The sequence below is a fragment of the Lepisosteus oculatus genome, chromosome 5, assembly GCF_040954835.1.
Source record: "Lepisosteus oculatus isolate fLepOcu1 chromosome 5, fLepOcu1.hap2, whole genome shotgun sequence".
NCBI lineage: Eukaryota > Metazoa > Chordata > Actinopteri > Semionotiformes > Lepisosteidae > Lepisosteus > Lepisosteus oculatus.
In genome coordinates this window covers 47855486-47875480 of record NC_090700.1, presented here as the reverse complement: position 1 = coordinate 47875480, position 19995 = coordinate 47855486, and the positions used below count along the sequence as shown (strand labels likewise).

The 19995-nt window shown below is 44.9% G+C and overlaps 1 protein-coding gene across 1 annotated transcript in view; it reads right to left on the bottom strand.

Annotated features, from left to right (window-relative positions):
* Nucleotides 1-15546, bottom strand: part of smad6b (SMAD family member 6b) — a 36930-nt gene extending 21384 nt beyond the window's left edge. The window contains exons 1-3 of the mRNA XM_006628736.3: nt 13981-15546; nt 6697-6753; nt 5279-5356 (exon numbers count right to left, since the gene is read on the bottom strand). Of these exons, the coding sequence (XP_006628799.1) occupies nt 5279-5356; nt 6697-6753; nt 13981-14767 (922 nt within the window). The 5' untranslated portion in view covers nt 14768-15546. The remainder of the gene's footprint in view (nt 1-5278; nt 5357-6696; nt 6754-13980) is intronic.
* Nucleotides 15547-19995: the final 4449 nt, after the last annotated feature.

Sequence of the window (19995 nt, the reverse complement as noted above, 5' to 3'; positions counted from 1 at the left end):
TCCGTGCACCCTGAGCAAGACTGTGTGGGGTACACAGAGAGAACGTCACATTTCAGAGCTGGAGGGGAAAATCCCTTGTCAGAAATAACCATTGAACTAGTCAGTATGTCAGTACTAATTCATATGCAAGGGGCTTCTCTCCTAAACACAACATTAATGGTAACTGAGAGGAGTGGTCTAAAGTATAATGGCCGGTCGTAAACGAGCACTGGAGGAAGATGCACTGTGTGCGCGTTTCTAGGTGCTCTCTGGAAATGGACTTATGTTTCATGACAACATTACAAAACGCATTTCAAAGCTGCACTACTTGCCACCCTAAACCACTGAGCCCTTTCTTAAAGGATCCCCCCAGGTCGGTTTGCAAGCTCGCTCCAGGCTCCCACAACCCTCGGGGTAAAGGAGCCTCCCGTTTTGGGTTTTGAATGGCGGAATTGCCCAGTGCCTTTCTGGGTTTCAAACACCTGAATCAATTCCCAGCGGCATCTATTCTTGGGGGCTGTAGCCTTACCTGTCTCAAAAGACTGTTTCGCTTTAGAGGGACTTTTCTAAGGCTCCAGGCTATCATTCAGTTTCAGGCCGAGCAGCATTCCCTTCAGAGCAGGGATCAGTCTTGTTGTGTTCCTTTTCTTTAGAGCAGGGGTTCCCAACCTTTTCTCTCAGCTGAACCCCTTCAACCTAAATTATTTGCCTCAAGCACCCCCTTGAGATTTTAACTAAATCAAACTTTTCAATAAATGTAGATAAATGCTACAGCAAAAATCCCTTAACATGCTTCGTTACATTTTGTAAAATTTTAATTTTTGTTTTTCTTATTCTTACATTGTTATTCATTAATAGGACTATTTAATTTGACTGATGTTTCCATCACAATCTCTCGGACCCCCTGCAGTACCGTCATGAACCCCTGCTCTAGATTAACTTGTTTTTCTCACGCTAACCAAAACTGAATACCATATTCTCACAAAGCGACATCTAACTAACACATTGCCGAATCTTAGGATTTCCTGTGACATCAATTCTACACTCTTGAGAATACATTAAAAACATTTACCATGGAGGCCTTTCCTATTGTTTATGTTGCATTATGTTGCATGACTCGAACAGAGTTCATATACAGCTCACATCAGGCTACTAAAACGGAAAATGTCAATTTAGGAAATTGAATAATTAAATCTATATTAATAAAATACTCAAAATTTATGCATTTAAGAGTTAAAAAAGTATTGCGCCAATCCGGCCAGATTTGGGAGTTCTCAGCAACAAAGTTGTGTGTGTTGTACCTCAAGATAACACTGCAGTTTAAGGTCCCCACCTGCAGCAGAACCCTGCTCCTAACCCTGAACAGTTTTTCAAAAAGCACTGCTTTTAAAGGATTAACCAGTCCCAGGGAGGAGGGCGGAGGGAGGGGGCTGATAGCACAGGCAATTCCTCTTAATTTATCCTCTCTTTTCAACTGATTAACCTGCCCGAGGGAAAGAATTCCACCTCCAGGTCTTTCTGGGACTTGAGTTTGATCTACAGTAAATGAGATACCGAGGAGAATTTTATTATCCGGGTCACCAGCAAACCAAGTGGCTGCATGAGAATCCAGGTCTGTGCCTTCCAGCTGCGGACAGTAACCAGCTCAGCGTTACTCACAGTAATGAGCCACAGGTAACCAACTGCATTGCTCACCCCCACTTCATCTTTATTCCGACTTGACTATATTGACTGTCTCTGTAGCAAAACGTGGTGGAAATGACGAATCACATCTATTAATTCACTCACACTTTAGTTTGGTTTCTCTTACAACTCTTAAGAACCTATTAACCTATTAACTCACTAATGAGCCTATTAACTTGCTCTAAATGGTAGCATAAACATTTATAAAAGACCTTTGCTATACTTAATCCAATAAGTGGTCATTTACTCTTTACAAACTGTATCTATGAGCCATCCTCCCTGTTATTAGGATGAGGAATTCCAAGGGTCTGGTTTAGCTGGAGCAAGTGTTAAGACACAAGAACAGATAGTTACTCTGCACAGCCTCTGACTGCATGCCTGCTTCCATTGGGCAGGATCACCTTATCACCATGCTATAGAAATATTGCTGCTCTGGAATCAGTCCAGGGAAAGGCAACTAGATACATTCCAGGGCCGAAGGGAATGTCCTACACTGGCAGGCTGAAGGAACAGAATTTGTTTTAGTCTTGAACAGAGAGGACTACAAGGGGACCCGATACAAGAATTCAAAATCCTCCCAGGCAGTGACAAAGCAGGGACAATTCTCCAGAACGAACAGTGAAACACGAACCAGAGGAGACAAGTGGAAACTACAAGGAGAACTTCTGAAGAGGCACGCAAAGGGTGGCGGGAGTATGGAACAAACTACCCGACAGTTTTGTTGAAGCTGATTCCATGGCTTCTTTCAGGAAGTGGCTGGATCAGAGCTTTGGCCAAACACCTTCCTCTAAACTGTGACCTCCCTTATGTTCTTAGACCACCTCACCTCTAACCTCAGAATGCAGGGGGAGATAATCAAGCTGCCTGTACTCCATTCACTTCGCAGAAGACCTGTTTGGCAACGTCTCACTCATGGCCATGAAAGTGGCACACATACAGTCTGTGGGACCTCAGCTGATGAGGAATTATCACCCCTACTCCTGAACCAGCGGCTGACTGGGGCCCTGCAGGGACCTCTGGACAGCCTGTACATTGTTAGAAAATCATGAATAAGCAATGAAATAAATGCAGACCAGTAGTTCCCAACCCTGAGTTTGGAGGAACACTCTTCTGGTTTATTGATTTCAGTTTTCTATTTAGGGCGCATTTGCCGATTTACTTTCAGCTCTAAAAAGGTCAGATGGCATTGACCTCTACCAATTTGCTTGTTTTAGAACTGCCTTCTTTCAGGTGTGCTGCCTGGAATGAAACCAATTAGATCTCTGCAGAAGGAAAAACAAATGCTCATTACGAGAAAACCTGAAAGTGTCCCTCCCACCTGCGTCTGTTCATCAAATGATCAGCTAGTAAGAGCTTTTTTTTAGGCAGAAATAATGGACAGGAAGTTAAGAAGAGGCTGCATGTTCTCTCTGCTGAACTTAATGGAAACAGCACTAAAACATGTTAAACAAAAATGGCTGAACACCACCGGCATAGACCAGGAATGTCACATCCTGGTCCTGGAGGCCTGGCGTGACTTTCGGTTTTGAAGTGATCTTTTAGGCAGACACACCTGCAGAGCTGGGAGAAGCTGTTCATTTAGTCCAGTTAGCACAGTAACCAGCTGGTGTATCACACGGTATGAGATGAGTTGGAATGAAAACCTGCAGAGACTCTAACCTTCACTGAGACTGGACAGTTTCCGTTCCCCGGAAGCACAGTCTAGCTAGAGTGGTTCATGCGCCCTCTCCCACAGCACTGCTCTCCGGCTCGGGGGATGATTCTTTCTGGGTCTTGAAAGTAAAAGGGAGGGCGGAATCTTCTTCCAGTAACTTTTACTTACAGTTTCTGTCTGCCTACGTACTACCAAAAAACAGAAGCCGACTTTCACCATTTTCCACAACAGCGATGCTCTCTCTAAAACTGCCTCTCTCCGGTAGACTCTGGCTGCTCACCATCAGACCTTGACCTCCCTGGAGTCTTAACAGCCTTAAATCCATGTTTGTCCATTCATCCAAACATAACAGAGAGCAACGTGGTCTGCCTGAAAAAGCCCAGGACCAGGATAGTGCACTAGGACAGCTGCGCCAGCAACCACTTGTCTTAACAAACTGAAAATCGGGGGCTCGCTGGGGTTTGCCTTCTTCCTAAGGCAATGCTGAAACCCTGTGCCTTATATCACTGTGGTCCCCTGGTACTCTGTAAGACTTTCGGAAGGGGTTTTCAACAGACGCTTAGTCACCACCTTACGTTATCCAGCTGCAAGACTCGTGACATTTTGCAACCTCATCGATCTGCTCCTGTCTTATTAAGGGAAATAAATGGGCTTCGGTGTGTGGAGATGAAATCGTGATAATCGGTGTCACACATGTCAACATGTGGACAGTGCCCTTGCTTCCAAGCAGTAGCGATCCACATGTTGGGATACACAGCCTCCATGGACTTTACACTTTCAAACCAACCGGCAGTAACCAGAAAGGAATGGGTGACTGGTTTCATATTTGACCGACAGACTGGTAATGAACTTTCAATAACCAAAACACAAAGCCATTTTAAATTCTTGGCAGCTCCAGAGAGCAGTGGCCCTCAGTGCTTCCGTGAGCTCCCTCCACAACGTCAACCTTAAGAGTCGCTTTTTTTTTTTCTCGTGGAAAAGTCTGAATCAAAAAAGAAAACCCCGAAAGCTCAGTCTGGGCAGCAGCCCTTGTCTGGAGCCCTCTGCACCTCTAGGGGGAGCTCTGCCTCACTACCGGTATGTCTGAAGGGTCCCAGGCAAAGAAGTCCCATCTTCAGCCTGTATAAAAATAGCCACTTTTCTCTCTCTGTGCCAGCATAGGCGTTGCAGCAAACAATGCTAATCTTGCACACTCAGTATTCTATACACACACAGCATGTTACTAATGGTAACCAAGATCTGGCAACAAACAGTTGACCTCACTGCGTTCCAAAGCAGGTTTGTATGAAACATAGTCACCGATAGCAGGTGGAGATAATGGGTAAAGTGGACAAGTCACTCTGAATCATAGACACGGTGTCTTTCAGATAGATATGAGGCACATGGAATTCGCTAATAAAAGGAAAAGCCATGCGAGATTTTTTAAATCAAATATTTTCCTTTGTCTTTAATCAGAGACATTTTTGTTCAATCACAGCAGCGCACTTTAACTCACAACACAAAACACATAGCACGTGAAAATATGAAATATGAAAATGTTAAGTACATCATACTTCGCTTGAGAAAATATTAGGAAAAAAAAACGGTAAGCTAAAACCCATACATTTGCTATTAGAATAGTAGAGAGTTGGTAACCAATTTCTACAGGCCACAATATTTAAATGTGCATATTAACAATACCCACATAGAAACAAAACTCTCCCTGCAAAGGTGTAAAAAGGTACACTACACCACCAGACTCCAACTGCAATCGAACAACCCATTCCAGGGCAATCCCAGCACCCACCAGCCGCAAACTCCCAACAGCACCATACCCTGCTGATTCCAGATCCTCACAACTCTTCTAATCCAAGTTCTCATACAGTAATGCCATGTGGGCCCAGCCCACCTGCAGTTGGCACGCCTGTACACTCGTGGCCTGCATGCAGAAAGAGACGGCAATCCAGCAACACTCGTACTCACCTGAGAAGTCACCCGGGCTGACGTTAGGGGAACTTGTGGCCTCCGTTTCAGTGTAAGACAATGTTGAATCCGACAGATCTGCAGGAGGCAAGGAAGAGAAACTGTAGGAGTTGGAAGCACACGCACAAACAAGTGTAAACCAATTCCACACAAAACAGAACTTCAACAGGAGCAACAGGACCCTGCTTTACATCGGAGTCATATTTCCTCACAGAACTGTTAACGGGAATAAACATGCCTCTTGAGCAACTCTGTTTGATATGATGTTTGATATTAATGATTACCATACAAAGCAAAAGCCAAGGGTAAAGCGCGTGGAAGGCCGACGATGACATATAATGCAAACCGCACCATCTATCACATACGAACCAGGAGGCTTGAACTGGAAGGCAATTAAATCAGCCCACTAATAAGCAGAGAGCAAATCGCTGCTGGTGATTCCCAGCTATGGGCTCTTCGAGTTTCACTTTAACAGAGGGCACTTTATTTGAAGACTCCCAGCTGAAGCTCTGGATCGGGACTGCAGGCCGGGACCGAGGCATTCCTACAGTCAAGGGTTTGGGGAATTACAGCAGCCAGCGGGGACCTCAGGAGGGGGACCACATGGAGCACAGGCTGAGCTGAGCAGGCTGAAACTTGGGGCTTATTGGCTTAAGTTCCCTGTAACCATTCCTGGTTACTGTACTTAATTACCACCATTAAAAACCCTCATGCACTTTTATTCCTGCCTGCTTTCTCCCGTTCCTCCGCGCTCACAACTGGGGCAGACGTTCGGCATTAAGCAGGCATGCAGCCATTGTTTGGCCTTGCCTGGCTGCAGCCTCTTCCTCTCTCACTTCCTGCTGGGTTCGAGGCTTTTTAATTAAAAAAAAAGTCGTTGAAAAAAGGGGGAAGACACCAGGATGTTTCCTAAGTCTATTCAAAATCTGATTGTACCAGTTGAACCCTTCTCTCCACTAGTCTTAAGCTGTTGGTGACATGAGAAGTTCTTTGAAACCTGCTGGCTTGTGGCCTCTGAGGAACAGGATGTATGAGCCCAGCAGTAAGATAATACAACTCAGCTTTTAATTCCTCCCTCGGACCCTACAGAGCCTGGAGGTGTGCCCACTTAATCTCCACACATCGAACTCAACCCATGTCCTCCCCCCCGGCACTCAGATACATGCCCTTTCACCTTAGCCGTGCAATCCGACTCCCTAAATTCCTGCGCTTTTCATTTAAAGAAAAATGTATCTCTCTTTTCAACTTCCAGGGAAATAGCAAAGAAAAAAAACACTTTTATAACCAGAAACGGGCAGGTTTTCAGGGAAGGCGGCGGCGGCGGCACACGGTCGCGTGAGGTCAGAATTGCAGGGGTGTGTTAAATCAGACTGCAGTGTCTGTGTGTGTGTGGGGAGGGCTCTGGGCCCCGGACTTACCCAGTGGCTTGAGCTCTTCAGTGGGAGAAAGTCGTGAGTAAGGAGGGGGAGGCGACTCTGCAACACAGAACACGCGCATTAAAACGCCGTCCAGATCGAATCGCACACAGGACGACTGTCAGTACTTCGTGCTCTAGCGCAATATCTGGCTACAACTCCATACAAAACTCAGGTATTCCAAAAAAATAAAACAGTCCCGTAATCTCTCGTTGCCATTGGTGTACTGCCCTGCCTCTTGCCAAAATTTCATTTTTTAATATATATTTTTTTTTGCTTTTGGACTTTCAGGAAATCAGGAGGAACAATTCTGCTCCGGAGGAGAAGGATTTTGAAAAGCTCTCTGCTTGACGGGGTTAGGATTTTCGCAGTCTTGCATCTGATTATGAGGGGTTGCTTTCCGTCGCTGCGTGGCGGCGACTTCACTAGAGCTGCGGTATGAAGGAAAACAGAAAGCAGATGAAAACAAATCCTGTCCAACACATCTCCATGCCCTCCCCCGGGCTGGCCGGCACGCACACGCCGTCATGGGGCGCTCGTTTGCAGAGCCTGCGAGATGCGATAAGAAACTCAGGTTGTGACTTGTCTCCCGGATTACGAGCGTGTAAATTCTATTCCCCCTTCTCCGTTGGTACTGACCACATTCATCAGACATGTGTCGCCAGAGGAATTCAGGAAACTTGGACGGCAGGACAGAAAAAAAAAAACCCAAGGGAAATATCTCCTTCGCCCTTAACCTTTGACCCACCAGTAACAATGTTGCCTTTTAGCCTGTGGAGTGCTGCTCAGTGTCTCAGTGTGCTCCTGGGAAGGAGAATAATTTAATGGAATTAATTGATCACATCCTGGGTACACATGCCACGATAAACCATTCAATGTTCCAGCACACTCTTGTTACTCTGTACAGCGTTTGTTACTGTATTGTGCATTATGAGGTCTTCATATTAAAGTAATTTAGTTCAATTCACAAATCTAGACCTACACCAAGATGCGTACACCAAACAGACCCTGGGCGTCGAGTTGGCCTGCGACGTTTCTACAACACAGGCATAAATATCCGTGTTCTGCACAATTGTCTGTGTCACGTCCTTCTCAATGTGCAACATCAAGATACCGCACACAGTATCGTCTGCGACACATCCCGAACATTAGGAAGAGTGTTATTTTCCCTTACTGTGTCCTAGGTGTAACGAAGACAAACCATTTTTAAAAAACGTAACCCAGGAGCACTAAGGGAGAAAATGCGGAAAAGCCTGTCCCTATGGCTCAGCACTGGAAATTGCCAGAAGCCTCCCTACAGTAATGCCTAAAGTTTAAGAAAAAGTGGATTTTAGATCAATAAAATCACGGATGACATAACGCGTTGTTTGAAAGCAGCGCTGTGCTTGGCAATGAATTATTCTACCTTGCCTTGGCAGTTTTGGGCCAATGACTCACTAACCCCAGATGCAGATCTCACACCAGGAACAGACAGAATAGCAGAACGTGCAGGCAAGCAGCACAGGGCACGGAGCCCCATTAAGAGAAACCCGGAGCCCTTCTCTAGCAGTGTTGCCCGTTATCATCTTATTTTAATTATTAAGACAATTTTACAGGGCAGTGCAGCCTGCAGCCTCACAGTTCGTGGGTCCTGGGCTGCACATTGTGCCTTAAGTGTGGAGTTTGCACGGTGTTCCCCTGCATGCGCCAGCATGCTCCCACATTCCCAAGGCATACCAAATAGGCAATTGGTGGATCCCTAAATTATCCCCATGTGCATGTGTGTCCTGTGATGACCCAGCATCCTGCTCAGGCTAAACCCCTACAAAGTGCCAAGTGCTTCTGGGGGGGACACAGTGCTTCTGTTTGCTGTGATCCTTACCAGTTAGTACAGACGGGTGGATGAAAACCTCTAGAGACACAGACACACTGAGATCTACTGACTGGATACAGATGCAACTAAAATACACTCAGTTGTGACATAAACAATTCACACATCACGTTACTCACTGGATATTACATTTTTAAAAAGTCATTTTGTTGGTCCACTAAAGTGTGTGAAGCTCCTAGTATAGTTGTCTTACCCCCCCAATAAGAGATTTTGAGATGAACCTCTTCACAGCATCATCAGAAGAACAGTGGCCTCAAAGTATGCACTGCTTTAGCATCATACCCTGTTTGAAAATACCGAGCATTCATCTGTGTCTCTGTGCTGTCAGTGCCCATTCAGATCGAGTTAATCTAATGCTCCCTTGTTAATCTTTGTACAAGATCTTTGTACAAGAAAATGGCAAGGTTTACTTTCGAAGAATATACTGTGTATTTAAATGGAATGTATGCAAACACAACTTTTCAGAAACCGATGGAAAAACATCAGGCACTCCCCTTGTCTAAGTCAGTTTTAAAGACTCATGATCACCCGAATTAATGTATCATGTAGCCAGTTAATGAAACAACGCCCAGATAATGTAGTTAATGGTACTGAACAGCTTTACTGGTTTATTATCCCGGCAATCTCCCAATAGAACAGTTGAGTGTGAGATTGTCTTTCGTGTGTTTAACACCCCCCCAAACAACTACATCATTAAGTGAAACAAACGTTTTTGAATGAATGATGAAAGACCCAGAGAAGGCTGTACACTAACAAAGTCAGTTTCTATTCCGACGGTCTTATTTTCTACGGAAAAATTCCATTTGAAAAGTTCTATTGAGCTGCAGAATAATTACTAGCTTTCACTTAGAGGTGAAATAGCTTTTTTTTCCCCACTTGAACCAAAACTTCTTTTTTAAAAAAAGCGGAACTCTGACATGGAGTCTAAAATACTACGCTGTCCGATGTCCTAAGCAGTTCTTGAAACTCTGTTGCCTGGTTAAAAAAAAAGACACAACATATTGTTTTACACTCATTTAACACTCCAGAGAAGACGACGGTATTCTGTTCTCGAGAGAAGTTCAAGTTTACAAGAGTAAAGCGGGAGAGACGGAAACAAACAGAGAAAGAAAGGGGTGGAAAGGGGTGGAAAAAAAACTTTGGATAAACGCCATCACTTCGCCAAAGGGAAGAAGTTAAAAAACGCATTAAGAGCGGCGGGTTCTTTAAGAGCGGCGGATCCCAGCTCAGTCCCTGAGATACTGAGCTAGTCAGTCTGGCGCCAGCAGTATGCAAACTGTATATTACCGCCACTCCTTCACCTAAATAGCACGAGGGGACCTCCTTAGGAAAGAGAGCTTTTAAAGCGCAACTTGAAACTGATCTCATTTCAAAGGGATAATGCCTAGCCAAATAAAAGAAGGGAAAAAAAACTTTTTGTCTATTTAAATCCTAGCTCTCTTCGCCTAACCAAACCTATGTTTTTTTTTTCAGACGATCGCTTAACTTCCATTTACTCGTCTAGATGGCGATCATCGTCAAAAACAAAAGCACAAACTTACACATTGCCTGTTTAAGAATAACTTTTCAAGGGGATACTTTTGAGACTAGTTTTAGAGTTTTCGGTTCCAACTTGGCCAGTGTATGTATTTAGAGAGCGTTGTTGTGTAGAAAAGGAAATCTTTTTTTTTTTAATTGGAAGAATCTGGAATCGGAACTGGCCGTCATTTGAACCTAATAGCGCAGCGCATTTTTACACTGCAGTAAACAGGTTATATAGATCCTTCTGAATGCGTATTGCCCTCCAATGATTAACTTTTTCCTGTCACGGCCAAACACAGGATCAAGTGCAGAATGTGCTTTCTTTACACGCTACGTGTTTAGAAGAGAAGGAGATCGAAGAAACATCGGGAAAAAACAAACTAAAAAGTGAGTTTAAAATGGCACAGTAAGCCACGACTGTAAGGAAACTGTAAATAAACGAACAGCAATTATGGGAGGTTTAGTATGGACATTGCACCAGCGACATCAGAAGAAATACCATCTTCTTCACGACACGCATGAGCGCGTGTGCGCTATGCGCGAGCTGGAGCCCTAGTTTGGGGGTGTGCTACCCCCTTTCCCCCTGAAACACGTGCGAAAACTCACCCAGCACTCCGCCTGAACTCTGCGATTCACAGCCCCCCTCCCTAGCCCCTCGAAAAAATTAGGTACTTTAACAACTGGATTTGCGGATTCCTTTCAAAACGTGACCGTAAGGCTGGCCACGGACGCTTTAGAAGACACGCTCTCATTTCATTACATTTTAATTTAGCCCCGTGGAGGGGCTCGTCTCAAAGGGCATCTTTCACCCCTTCTGTAAAAATAAATAAATCAACATCCGTATTAATTTATATTACGGCCCATCATTTCAAGACGTTTTCAAAGGAAACAACCCGGTGCAGAAACAGTAATAGACTTCGCTTCATGATTTCAGAACTTAAGAATGTGGAATTATTCCCCTGCACAAATACACGGTACTTCACACACACACACCTTTAGTTCATCGCCTCCGTTTGTAGTCGAGGTGTTTTAAAACAACAACTCGGTTTCGTATTTATGCGAGAACACGTTAGGAGTGTGTGAACTACAGCTGGGCTGACCGACCATTTCACCAAGTGCCGTCCCGCGGTCGTAAAGCCTCATCGGAATTTGAAGTTTTTGCTGAGGGGGGAGGGTATCGATTCTGTTTTTTTTTAAAAGCAATTTATACGGGACGAGAGATTTAAAAAAAAGAGAGAAATTATTTCGTTTCAAAGATTTGGGCTAATGATCAAAAGTACGAGCCCTTTCCTATTTCCTTCAAAGCATATTCCCTTTTTGCAAAACGTGGACGCCTTTTGTGCAGACTTGTAGACAAAAATGAGATCTTGAACCATTCAGATCGGTACATACTTTCTACAACAGCAAAAAAAAACTTCATATCTGCTCCACTTAATTGGAATATCTTGAATCTCTTTACATTATGGCTTTGATGTGCAAGTCAAGGTCCACTAGTTTTTCAGAACGCGGATGTTGCCGAGAGATCAAACTCAACAGTCAAGAGCTGTACCCTTCACACGCGATTCCACACATGTTAACGGAGGTCATGTCGGCCAGCCTCGACCAGGGCACCTCACGCCCCCAAGACACAGGGGAGGGAGATATTCATAAGGCATTTTCCGCCGCTCTTTATTCGGTAGAACTTTATTGGAGAAATGGAACAAACGTCCAATTGAAAGAGAAGACTGTCTCCTGGTCTCCCCAGCGTCTGAAATTAGTTTTTGTTTTGCAAGATTGAGGTTTCATTTGGAAATTCCACTGCGTTGGTGTACGTATTAGGAAGACATCAAATGAGAATGTAAAACTGGAGGTAAATGTTTTGCCAGTATTACCTGTGGTGTGGCAGGTCGGCTGTATACCTTTACCTCAGGAGACACACAGAGAGGGTTCGGTCGGGCGAAGCGCTCGTGTATTTCCATGACAGAAGTGGCGTCACTGAAGGATGTGATGATGCAAAGACACCCATCACATATTTCTACCAATAATTGTTCCTTTTCATACTCTGGCCCTGGACACAAGGAACTAAACACGGGAAGCTTCATTGAATTTCCATTGTTTAATAAAATGCGCATCGCGTTTGACCCCCCAGAAGAAGAAAAAATAATATGCTGCTAAAAAGTTTTTTTTTTAGCTCCTGTCTAAAAGTGAACAAAAGCACGACAGTTCATTCACTTATTCCCATATTCCCCTATTTTCAAGTTAAAATCATTCTGCACGGCTCCTTCGCCGAGATCGAAATGTTGTTATTAGCAATGTTTCCAATGGAAAAGATGAAAACTGCTCCAGTGCACACTCCCACCTTCTCATTCCATACATTAGGTTTCCGATGTGTCTTCAAAACCCGCAAACGTTGATTGACAGTATGCCTCGCTTTCAAAATTGTTCTAAATACCAATGCATTTTTAAAATGAATGTAGTTCTTCAACTTTTTTCAACTTAAATAGCTTCTCGCGATTTTCTATTATGCTATTGGATTATTTTTACAATATAATCACCATATATATATTTTTTTTACTTAAGCACTACAGGGCGAGTTGAAGATTTTAACTGCACCCGCCGAACCCCACCCTATAAATTGTTCACCGGAGTCTTTTGTTTGCGTGCTTGGTCATTAAGTCACCTCTGGAAAGACTTCAATCGCACCCGGGTAGTTGTTAAATTAAATTAACCTATTTGGAGTTCTTTAGGTAGCCAGTTTCCTAATCCGGGGGCCAAATGACAGTGCAGTCGTCTGGACTCAATTTTCTCTTCACCTAAAAGTTACGGATGTGGTACAGATAGCGTTATTCTCGGGTTACAAGGTATGCATTTGTCCGATTTCCGAGTAAATATACTCCCAGACGTCCTACATAAAACAAGTCATTTTACAACGCGAGGGCCCGTTGTATTAAGGGGATGTTTATCCTTCTCGCACGGAAAGCCCTGACTGGAAGACCGACATCAATATTTTCAAAACTTAGCTTCTGCTGGACCGAGGAAATGTACTTCAAATTGCAATTGGACAAACATTTCACCTCCTTTGCCACATTACATTCTCTCTGATGGATTTCCATCTTTAAATTTGACGAAAACGAAAAACAATTTCAATTTATGCCCGGAAAAAAACAAACAGATTAAACTCATCCTAGCTACTCCTTCTCAGTAGATTTAAATACCCCAGGACAACCGCATTCCTTCAGCCATCCAGTGTGGAAGAATAGCGCACCTGAGCCAATGAACATGTATCGTTCTTACATTCCTGTTTTACCAGGTATCCACAGCAATCCGGCTCAGGTACTTTGTTCTAAGGTACAACAGCAGCATCCCATCAAAGAAACAGCCCGCTATCCTGCGGTCCAAAGCCGAGCTCCCTGATCACTTCTTCTCCCGGCGTCTACTGACACGACAGTGCGAGACAGGTTCGCGAAACGGACTGCTATTCCGTCAAGTTCAAAACAAATCATAGTATTAACGCACTTTTAATCTGGGAGCTCAAATCTTTCACTATGACCTAAAACTGCAAGAAGGAAGTGCAGAAATCAAATTTCAAAATCAAAATCAAACACCCCACTGAAGAACACTGATACAATATCGCAGACCTTACATCGACAGACAAGTGGGCATCCTAACCAGTCCACTAAAAATACACAACCCCTTCAAAGCCGCCCCCTCCCAAAATAAAAAAAAACAACAACTCACAAATTCCCTCCATAGAGGTTAGACAACTGCAGCCAAGATGCGCATGAAACAGAGCTAACCACTGACAGCCACGGTCCACTCCAGATTTCTGCAGGGAGCTCCCGTGGCTCCTGGTGTGGGACTGTAACCGAGAGCGAAGCCTGCCTGGCGAGAGAAGCACACGGCTCCCGGTCTCTTACCTGGCCCACAGAGCCGGCTGTAGTGATAGGGGTTGCAGCACACGGACGGACTGTCCGGGACCCCGAAGCTCTGGCATTCGCAGAGCGGTTTGAGCTGGGCCGTGTGCTGCAGGTCGGACCAGCGGTACAGCTTGCAGAGCAGGAGCTGAGGGGGTGCCGTCTGCCCTCCCAGCCGCAGCTCCGCGCGGGACACCATCACGCAATCACTGGGCACCCCCCCTCTGGACTCCACCGCTTCCAGCAGGGCATCCAGCGGCTTCTCCTTCAGCCGTTTTAGAAGCGAATAGGTGGCCGCCTTGAGTTCCTGCTCGGCGTGTTTCGACTCCTGGCTCCCCAAAAGACCGGCGTCCCGCGGAGGCAGCGGGAGCTGGCAGGAGCCGGGCTCTTTATCCCGAGCCGAGTCTGGGCTCCTGGCTCCGGAGTGGTCCCGGTCTTTAAACAAACAGCACGTCACTGTCCTGCATTCACTCTCCTGCGCAGACCTGGCGCTTTCCTGATCCCGGACGGGCAGAGCAGCACCCCCATCTTGGTCCAAGGCGCCCCCAGAGCTGCCGCTGCCCTCCGCGGGGTCGGCGGGAGACGCTCTGCCGGGGTTTCCCACGGGCGACCCCGCTCGGGTCATCGGGCTGCGCTCCGTTTCGGGACTTTTCTCTGGGCTTCTACCGCACAGACCGTCCCGAACCCCCTCGCTGTTTCGGCAACATCCATCTCCCCCTTCCTTATCTGGAATCAACAAACGGCTTCTCCAGAGTCGCCGCACAAGCCCTGAGCGTTTGGACCTGAACATACGACAATTTATAAATCTTAGTTTTCGTTTTTTTTTATTCTCGTTCAGACCAAATGAGATTCCAATCTGATTTAAGGTCGTCGCCAAACATTCATCTTTCGCAAATGCCGTGCAATGAATGCACAGCTTAATGCAGTATATTTGCAACAGAATTGCAACATTAGCTTAGGGGGCTACAATAACGTTTCTTGCAAAAAAAAAATATTGCAAAGCGGTTATCAGAATGCACTGTAACATTGAATTCGAAATGCATTCACTTGCTAAGAATCTTTCTCACATGGAAACAGAATCATCCTTAGCTGAAAGTGACTTCAATGCTTTCGCAAGGATTCTCAAGTGATGCTGTATTATTATTTTGTGCTCATGACCGTGGACAAAAAAAAAATGTACCCGAGAGTAGTAAGCACCAGTGCGAGGACTGCGGCAGAACCCGAGAAACATGCGTTCCCCGCTCGCTCTGTTTTTTTTTTTTTTGGACTTTGAAACACCTTCAGATCTTTCCTTTCAAAGCCGCTCTCGGCACATGAATGGAGCTGCTCCGTTGGCTAGATTAATCCCAAGAAAATCCTGTCAGAATTCACAATCCCGGTGGGTTGTTTTTTTTTTTTCCAGGAGACTAAAAACACTCGCAATCCAGACAAGAGCCTCGCAGGTCTGAAGCTCGGTGTGGAAACAATCCGTGCGCTCTAAGCGCGTCCTCGGCTCCGTGTTCAGATCTGGTCAAACTGCACCCTAGAATTCTTTCTTCCTCGGTTTCTCTCTCCCTCTCTCTCTTTTCTTGTTCTGAAACACACACACACACACGGGGCCCCCGAGGAAAGGGATAGAGCCATTGGCTGCCTCCCGTCATGTGCTAGTCTAGACACTTTGGCGGCTGCGAGCTGCACTGATTGTTGCGCAAACAAGGTTTCAGGTTTCTTAACTCTTAAAGGCGTAACGTCCACGTTTTTATTTACAGAACGGCCTCTAATCTTTTAATGTGGTGGTGCACCTCGGGAGTCTACACCAGCAGTCGTGATTTCAAGCAGCAGCGACTTTAAGAGGACATGTATGAAAGCATCTTCACTCGCCAACGACTTAGTACCATTATTTGGAGTTTTAGCTTGTTGCAACTAACCTTTAGGTTCCGTGTCAAGGGAGGGCAGTCGTGAGGGGTTGCAGGACTTAGCCTCGCGTTGTGCCTATCAGCGAGCGGCCACAGGAGAAGCTCCGCTCGCTCTCTGGAATGGAATCACGATGGAATGTTCCGGGGGCCTGTCGAAGCTCGGGTCTGTACGTTCTGTGTGGACATTCTGGGACTCCAGTTGAACTCGCTTTCACTGTGTTGCTCACTTCGGTTATACCGTATGATGCTGTTGATATACAGCTTCCTGATCCACCTGCCAAGATGCTCAGAAAATCCACAAAAAACTGCAAAAAAAAAAAAACCCCAACAAACATTTTAGTCTACATGTGGTCATCTAGTCTTAGGCCTTCCTGACACGGTGTTCCCCCTTTTTAACGCAGTTATAAAGCATGCCATTTAGAGGTTTAATAAAGTCACGTGGTATTCCATGAATACAGCCCATTTTCGGGTTCATTCACCTGTAGAAGTCATTGATAATAAACCTTTCAGCTTTATTTCACTCTCTTAATGGAGTGTTGGTTTCAAATTATGTGGTTGCAATACCTGTGCAGGGGGAAATACTTGCTCCTGCAACTTATCTCAGCTCGTAAATTGCGCTGAATTGAAAAGCAGCCACCATATGCTGTGTAGGAAGTACTCGATCGGGTCTTAATCTTCGATTTATTGTTTTATTACCGCGTGTTATCATTATAATATTGTTGATAATAATAATATATTAGAGTTAGCATCTTGGCACCGTAAGAGTTAACGTGCTTCCAGCGGAGTCAGTCCGGCGCGGCCACGCCCCCTGATGCATTAACTTGCTCTGAGTAGCAAAAGTTCAGGAACAGAGGCATCCTATTGGTTCCCTGTCCTTTAGAGTCCTGCCCACCGTGTTTGCTGATTGGTCCAAAAAGGAAAATAGACGCGCCCACTCCAGACCAGTGATTGACAGTGAATGAAAGAAATTCCCTACTTTTGCCCGGCAAGTTGTCAAGAATCAGTGCTCTGTACTCCGTTTGTCAACGTGTTTTCGCTGCAGGGACAAATTCAAACCCTGAGGCTGGGAATATTACAGCGTAATGATGGGGAGTATTTAAAATGTACTTTTGACACATTTAAGCACTTAACCACTGTTCCGTTACAGCAGAACACTGAAATTCCAGACTTGCCTCGTTAGGCTCCAAGCGGAAGGAGGTGTTGCGCAGTGATCAGGTAGTGTACGTAAGAGATAGTCATAAATCATTTAATTTTGTCTGAATGTGTCCTGCCGTTGCTGAGTTATGTTAAGAGGCGCAGGACAGATTTTGCTTGGCTCTCAACCCGTTTGAACCCAAAGCGCGTTACCTGTTGTATAGGAGGAGACCCGCTGAAGCGCAGTTGACGCGCGACAGGTATTCTGCACTAGCAGATCAGGTTGAGGAGCGAGAATGTGCTTCACTAACTGAATGGAGGAGAAACTTTAGGAAGGGCAGGTTATGCATGAGCACAGTGGAAGTTACCCCAGAAAGTGAACTTAACCCCCCTACTCTTTTGAACGGTACCATCGTTCAGGACCAAATAGTAAGGCTGAATGTCTCACCTGGTGGGCGACACCTGCTACAGCACAGTGACCCCTGTCGTCTTACTGGAGCTTTGGGTCATTCTGGTCCAGTCGGAAGACGCCCCCTCCTGGTCCACCAACACTAATCACAGCGGCAAACTGAAACTTGGTTTCCCTTTTAGGCCTGCCAGCGTGGTCTTGACTACAGCCTGCTCCCTTCTTGTCCTGCTCCAAATGTATGTAGCTTTTGAAAACAATCGAAGCTAGAAGAATCGAAGCAAACAACTTCCCCTTGGCTTCTGAGATCTGACAAGATCAGGAAAAGACAGACGTCTCGCTGTCTTTCAAGATGGGGGGTGTCTAATTTCTGTAGCGGAAAATCTAAGGAGGGAGAGAATGAGCCACATTTTCAGTCTGATTGCTGTTGATCACTAGAACGGTATCAGAGGCTATGAATCTCAGTTCTCTTGTGGCTTGATTGTTACGTGAAAGCAAACTTAAGAGAGTTTAGGGTGGAGGGGCTACAGTGTATTTAGCCTGTTGATCCAATCTAAGCTGGTTAGTTAACACAATGGTCTAAACACAAAATTAGCTGGATCATTTAACCCTGCTTTTTAGGCATTAAAACATTTCAACTGTACCTTTACCTCCATCAAGTAGATCATTTTATAATTTTTCTGAATCATTACAAATGGTGTTACCTTTTTACCTTTACTTACATTAAAAAAAACTGTAAATAAAATAAAAGGTTGCTTTTAAACAATCAAAGCTTGTTGTTGTACAATACAGTGAAATAATGTGATTGAGGTGAAAGCAAAGGTAAAAACATATTTCCACGAAAGCTGTCTGTAACAAAATGTGAAAGTTGAAGTAAAAAGTGAGCTCTGAAGTCCGACCACAAATGTGAAAACCCTGCCAGCTCGGGAGACTAGATTGTAGCCCCCCTGGCTGAGTACAGAGAATGAGTCCAGGGGCTCTCAGAAACTCAGGCTAGCACAGACTGCAAGACTATGCAAGAGCTGATCTCAGGGCTGTGCTTTCTTTTAATCCTCTGCCTGGGTAACAGCTGTAGTAGATGCCAGAGGCAGATTAGCACTTCTGCGGCGTGCAACAATTACTGGAATTACACAAAAAACAATTAACCTTCAGCACATCCGAGTACGAGGGAACTTTCTCTCTCCCACTCTCCAGACCAGTGGAGCTCCTGGAGTCGAAGGAGAGTGTGCCAGTCGGCGCAGGGGAATCGGATTTCTCCCTTGAGGGTCACAAGGTCACAGAAGCTGGACACAGAGTCTTCTTGCTTCCACTGTATAACCGGCACCTGTTCCAAATCCGTTTTCTTTTGTAACTCTATCACACGTCAGACAGGGAAAAGAAAACTGTTATTGCAGAGCTACGCTTCATGTTAAATTATGCTCACGCCCTTTTCAGGGAAGTGTTGCGTAGATGTTGAATATTGTAAAAGATCCTTCGGAAGACCTTGTGACAAACTCTCTAATATATCTCATTTGCTCGAGTTTAGTCATTTTCACATATACTTCAATAAATAACTGAACCAGTCCTAAATCTGAAGACTGTTTATTTTATGGCAGAAAATTTACTGGACAAGAAAAAGGTTTTGGAAGACTGAGGCTTTTTAATATTATATTTAAAATGAAATCGCTATATGGAAAAGCCAGGAAACAGCATGGAAGTCTTGATAAGGGGCTAGGTGAGTGTACAGAAAGAATAAAACAGTCTGGAGTAGTCTTGTGACTGCATAACTAAGGGACCTTCCTGCTATTTTTCCAAGGTAAAAGCCAGTAAAACAGGGGCATGTTTATTTCTTGAACTCTGCTGTTTCTTGTCATTGCACCAAGAGAAAGAAAACATTGCTGACCTGCGACTGCTTGAAAAGGAAAACACAGTAGTATTTAAAACAATGCACAGTGGCATTGTGAAGAATATCCCAGAGTGGTTAGAGATATGTGTGTTTTGGCTTTGCTTACCGATCGTGGGGTGTGCAGCATAGTCCTCATTGATTGAACAGGTATCCTGGCAGAAAGGGATCCAGCATTAACAGAGCCGTGCTGATGGCCTGGGAACTGTTGTGGACAGCCTGGACACTGATGGAACCCCACCCAACTATGGCTGATCTTCAGGGCTGTTATTTTCATTAGAAAAGGGGGGAAGTGTGTTTGGTTTTGAACCTTTGCCCCAATTGTCAGGACTCCTGTACTAGGCACCTGCCCACATTTGTTCTTGCTTTTCATTATACATAGTGTAGGTTTATGACATATTCTATTAATAGGGGTGTCTATCAGGAAAATAACAACAATAACGTTGTGTGTTATAGTTGGTGTACGTTATTCTATGGTTGAAAAATGAGACAAATGTGCGACGTTGAGACTGCATTGCTTTGTAAAATGTGTGTCTTATTACAGCTGCATTGCTCTGTCAAGTGTGTGTGCTTTATTACAGAAGCCTTGCTCTATAAAGTGTATGTGCATGCTTTGTTACAGTTGCATTGCTCAGTAAAGTGTGTGAGTGCTTAATTATAGCTGCATTGCTCAGTAAAGTATGTGTGAGCTTTATTACAGC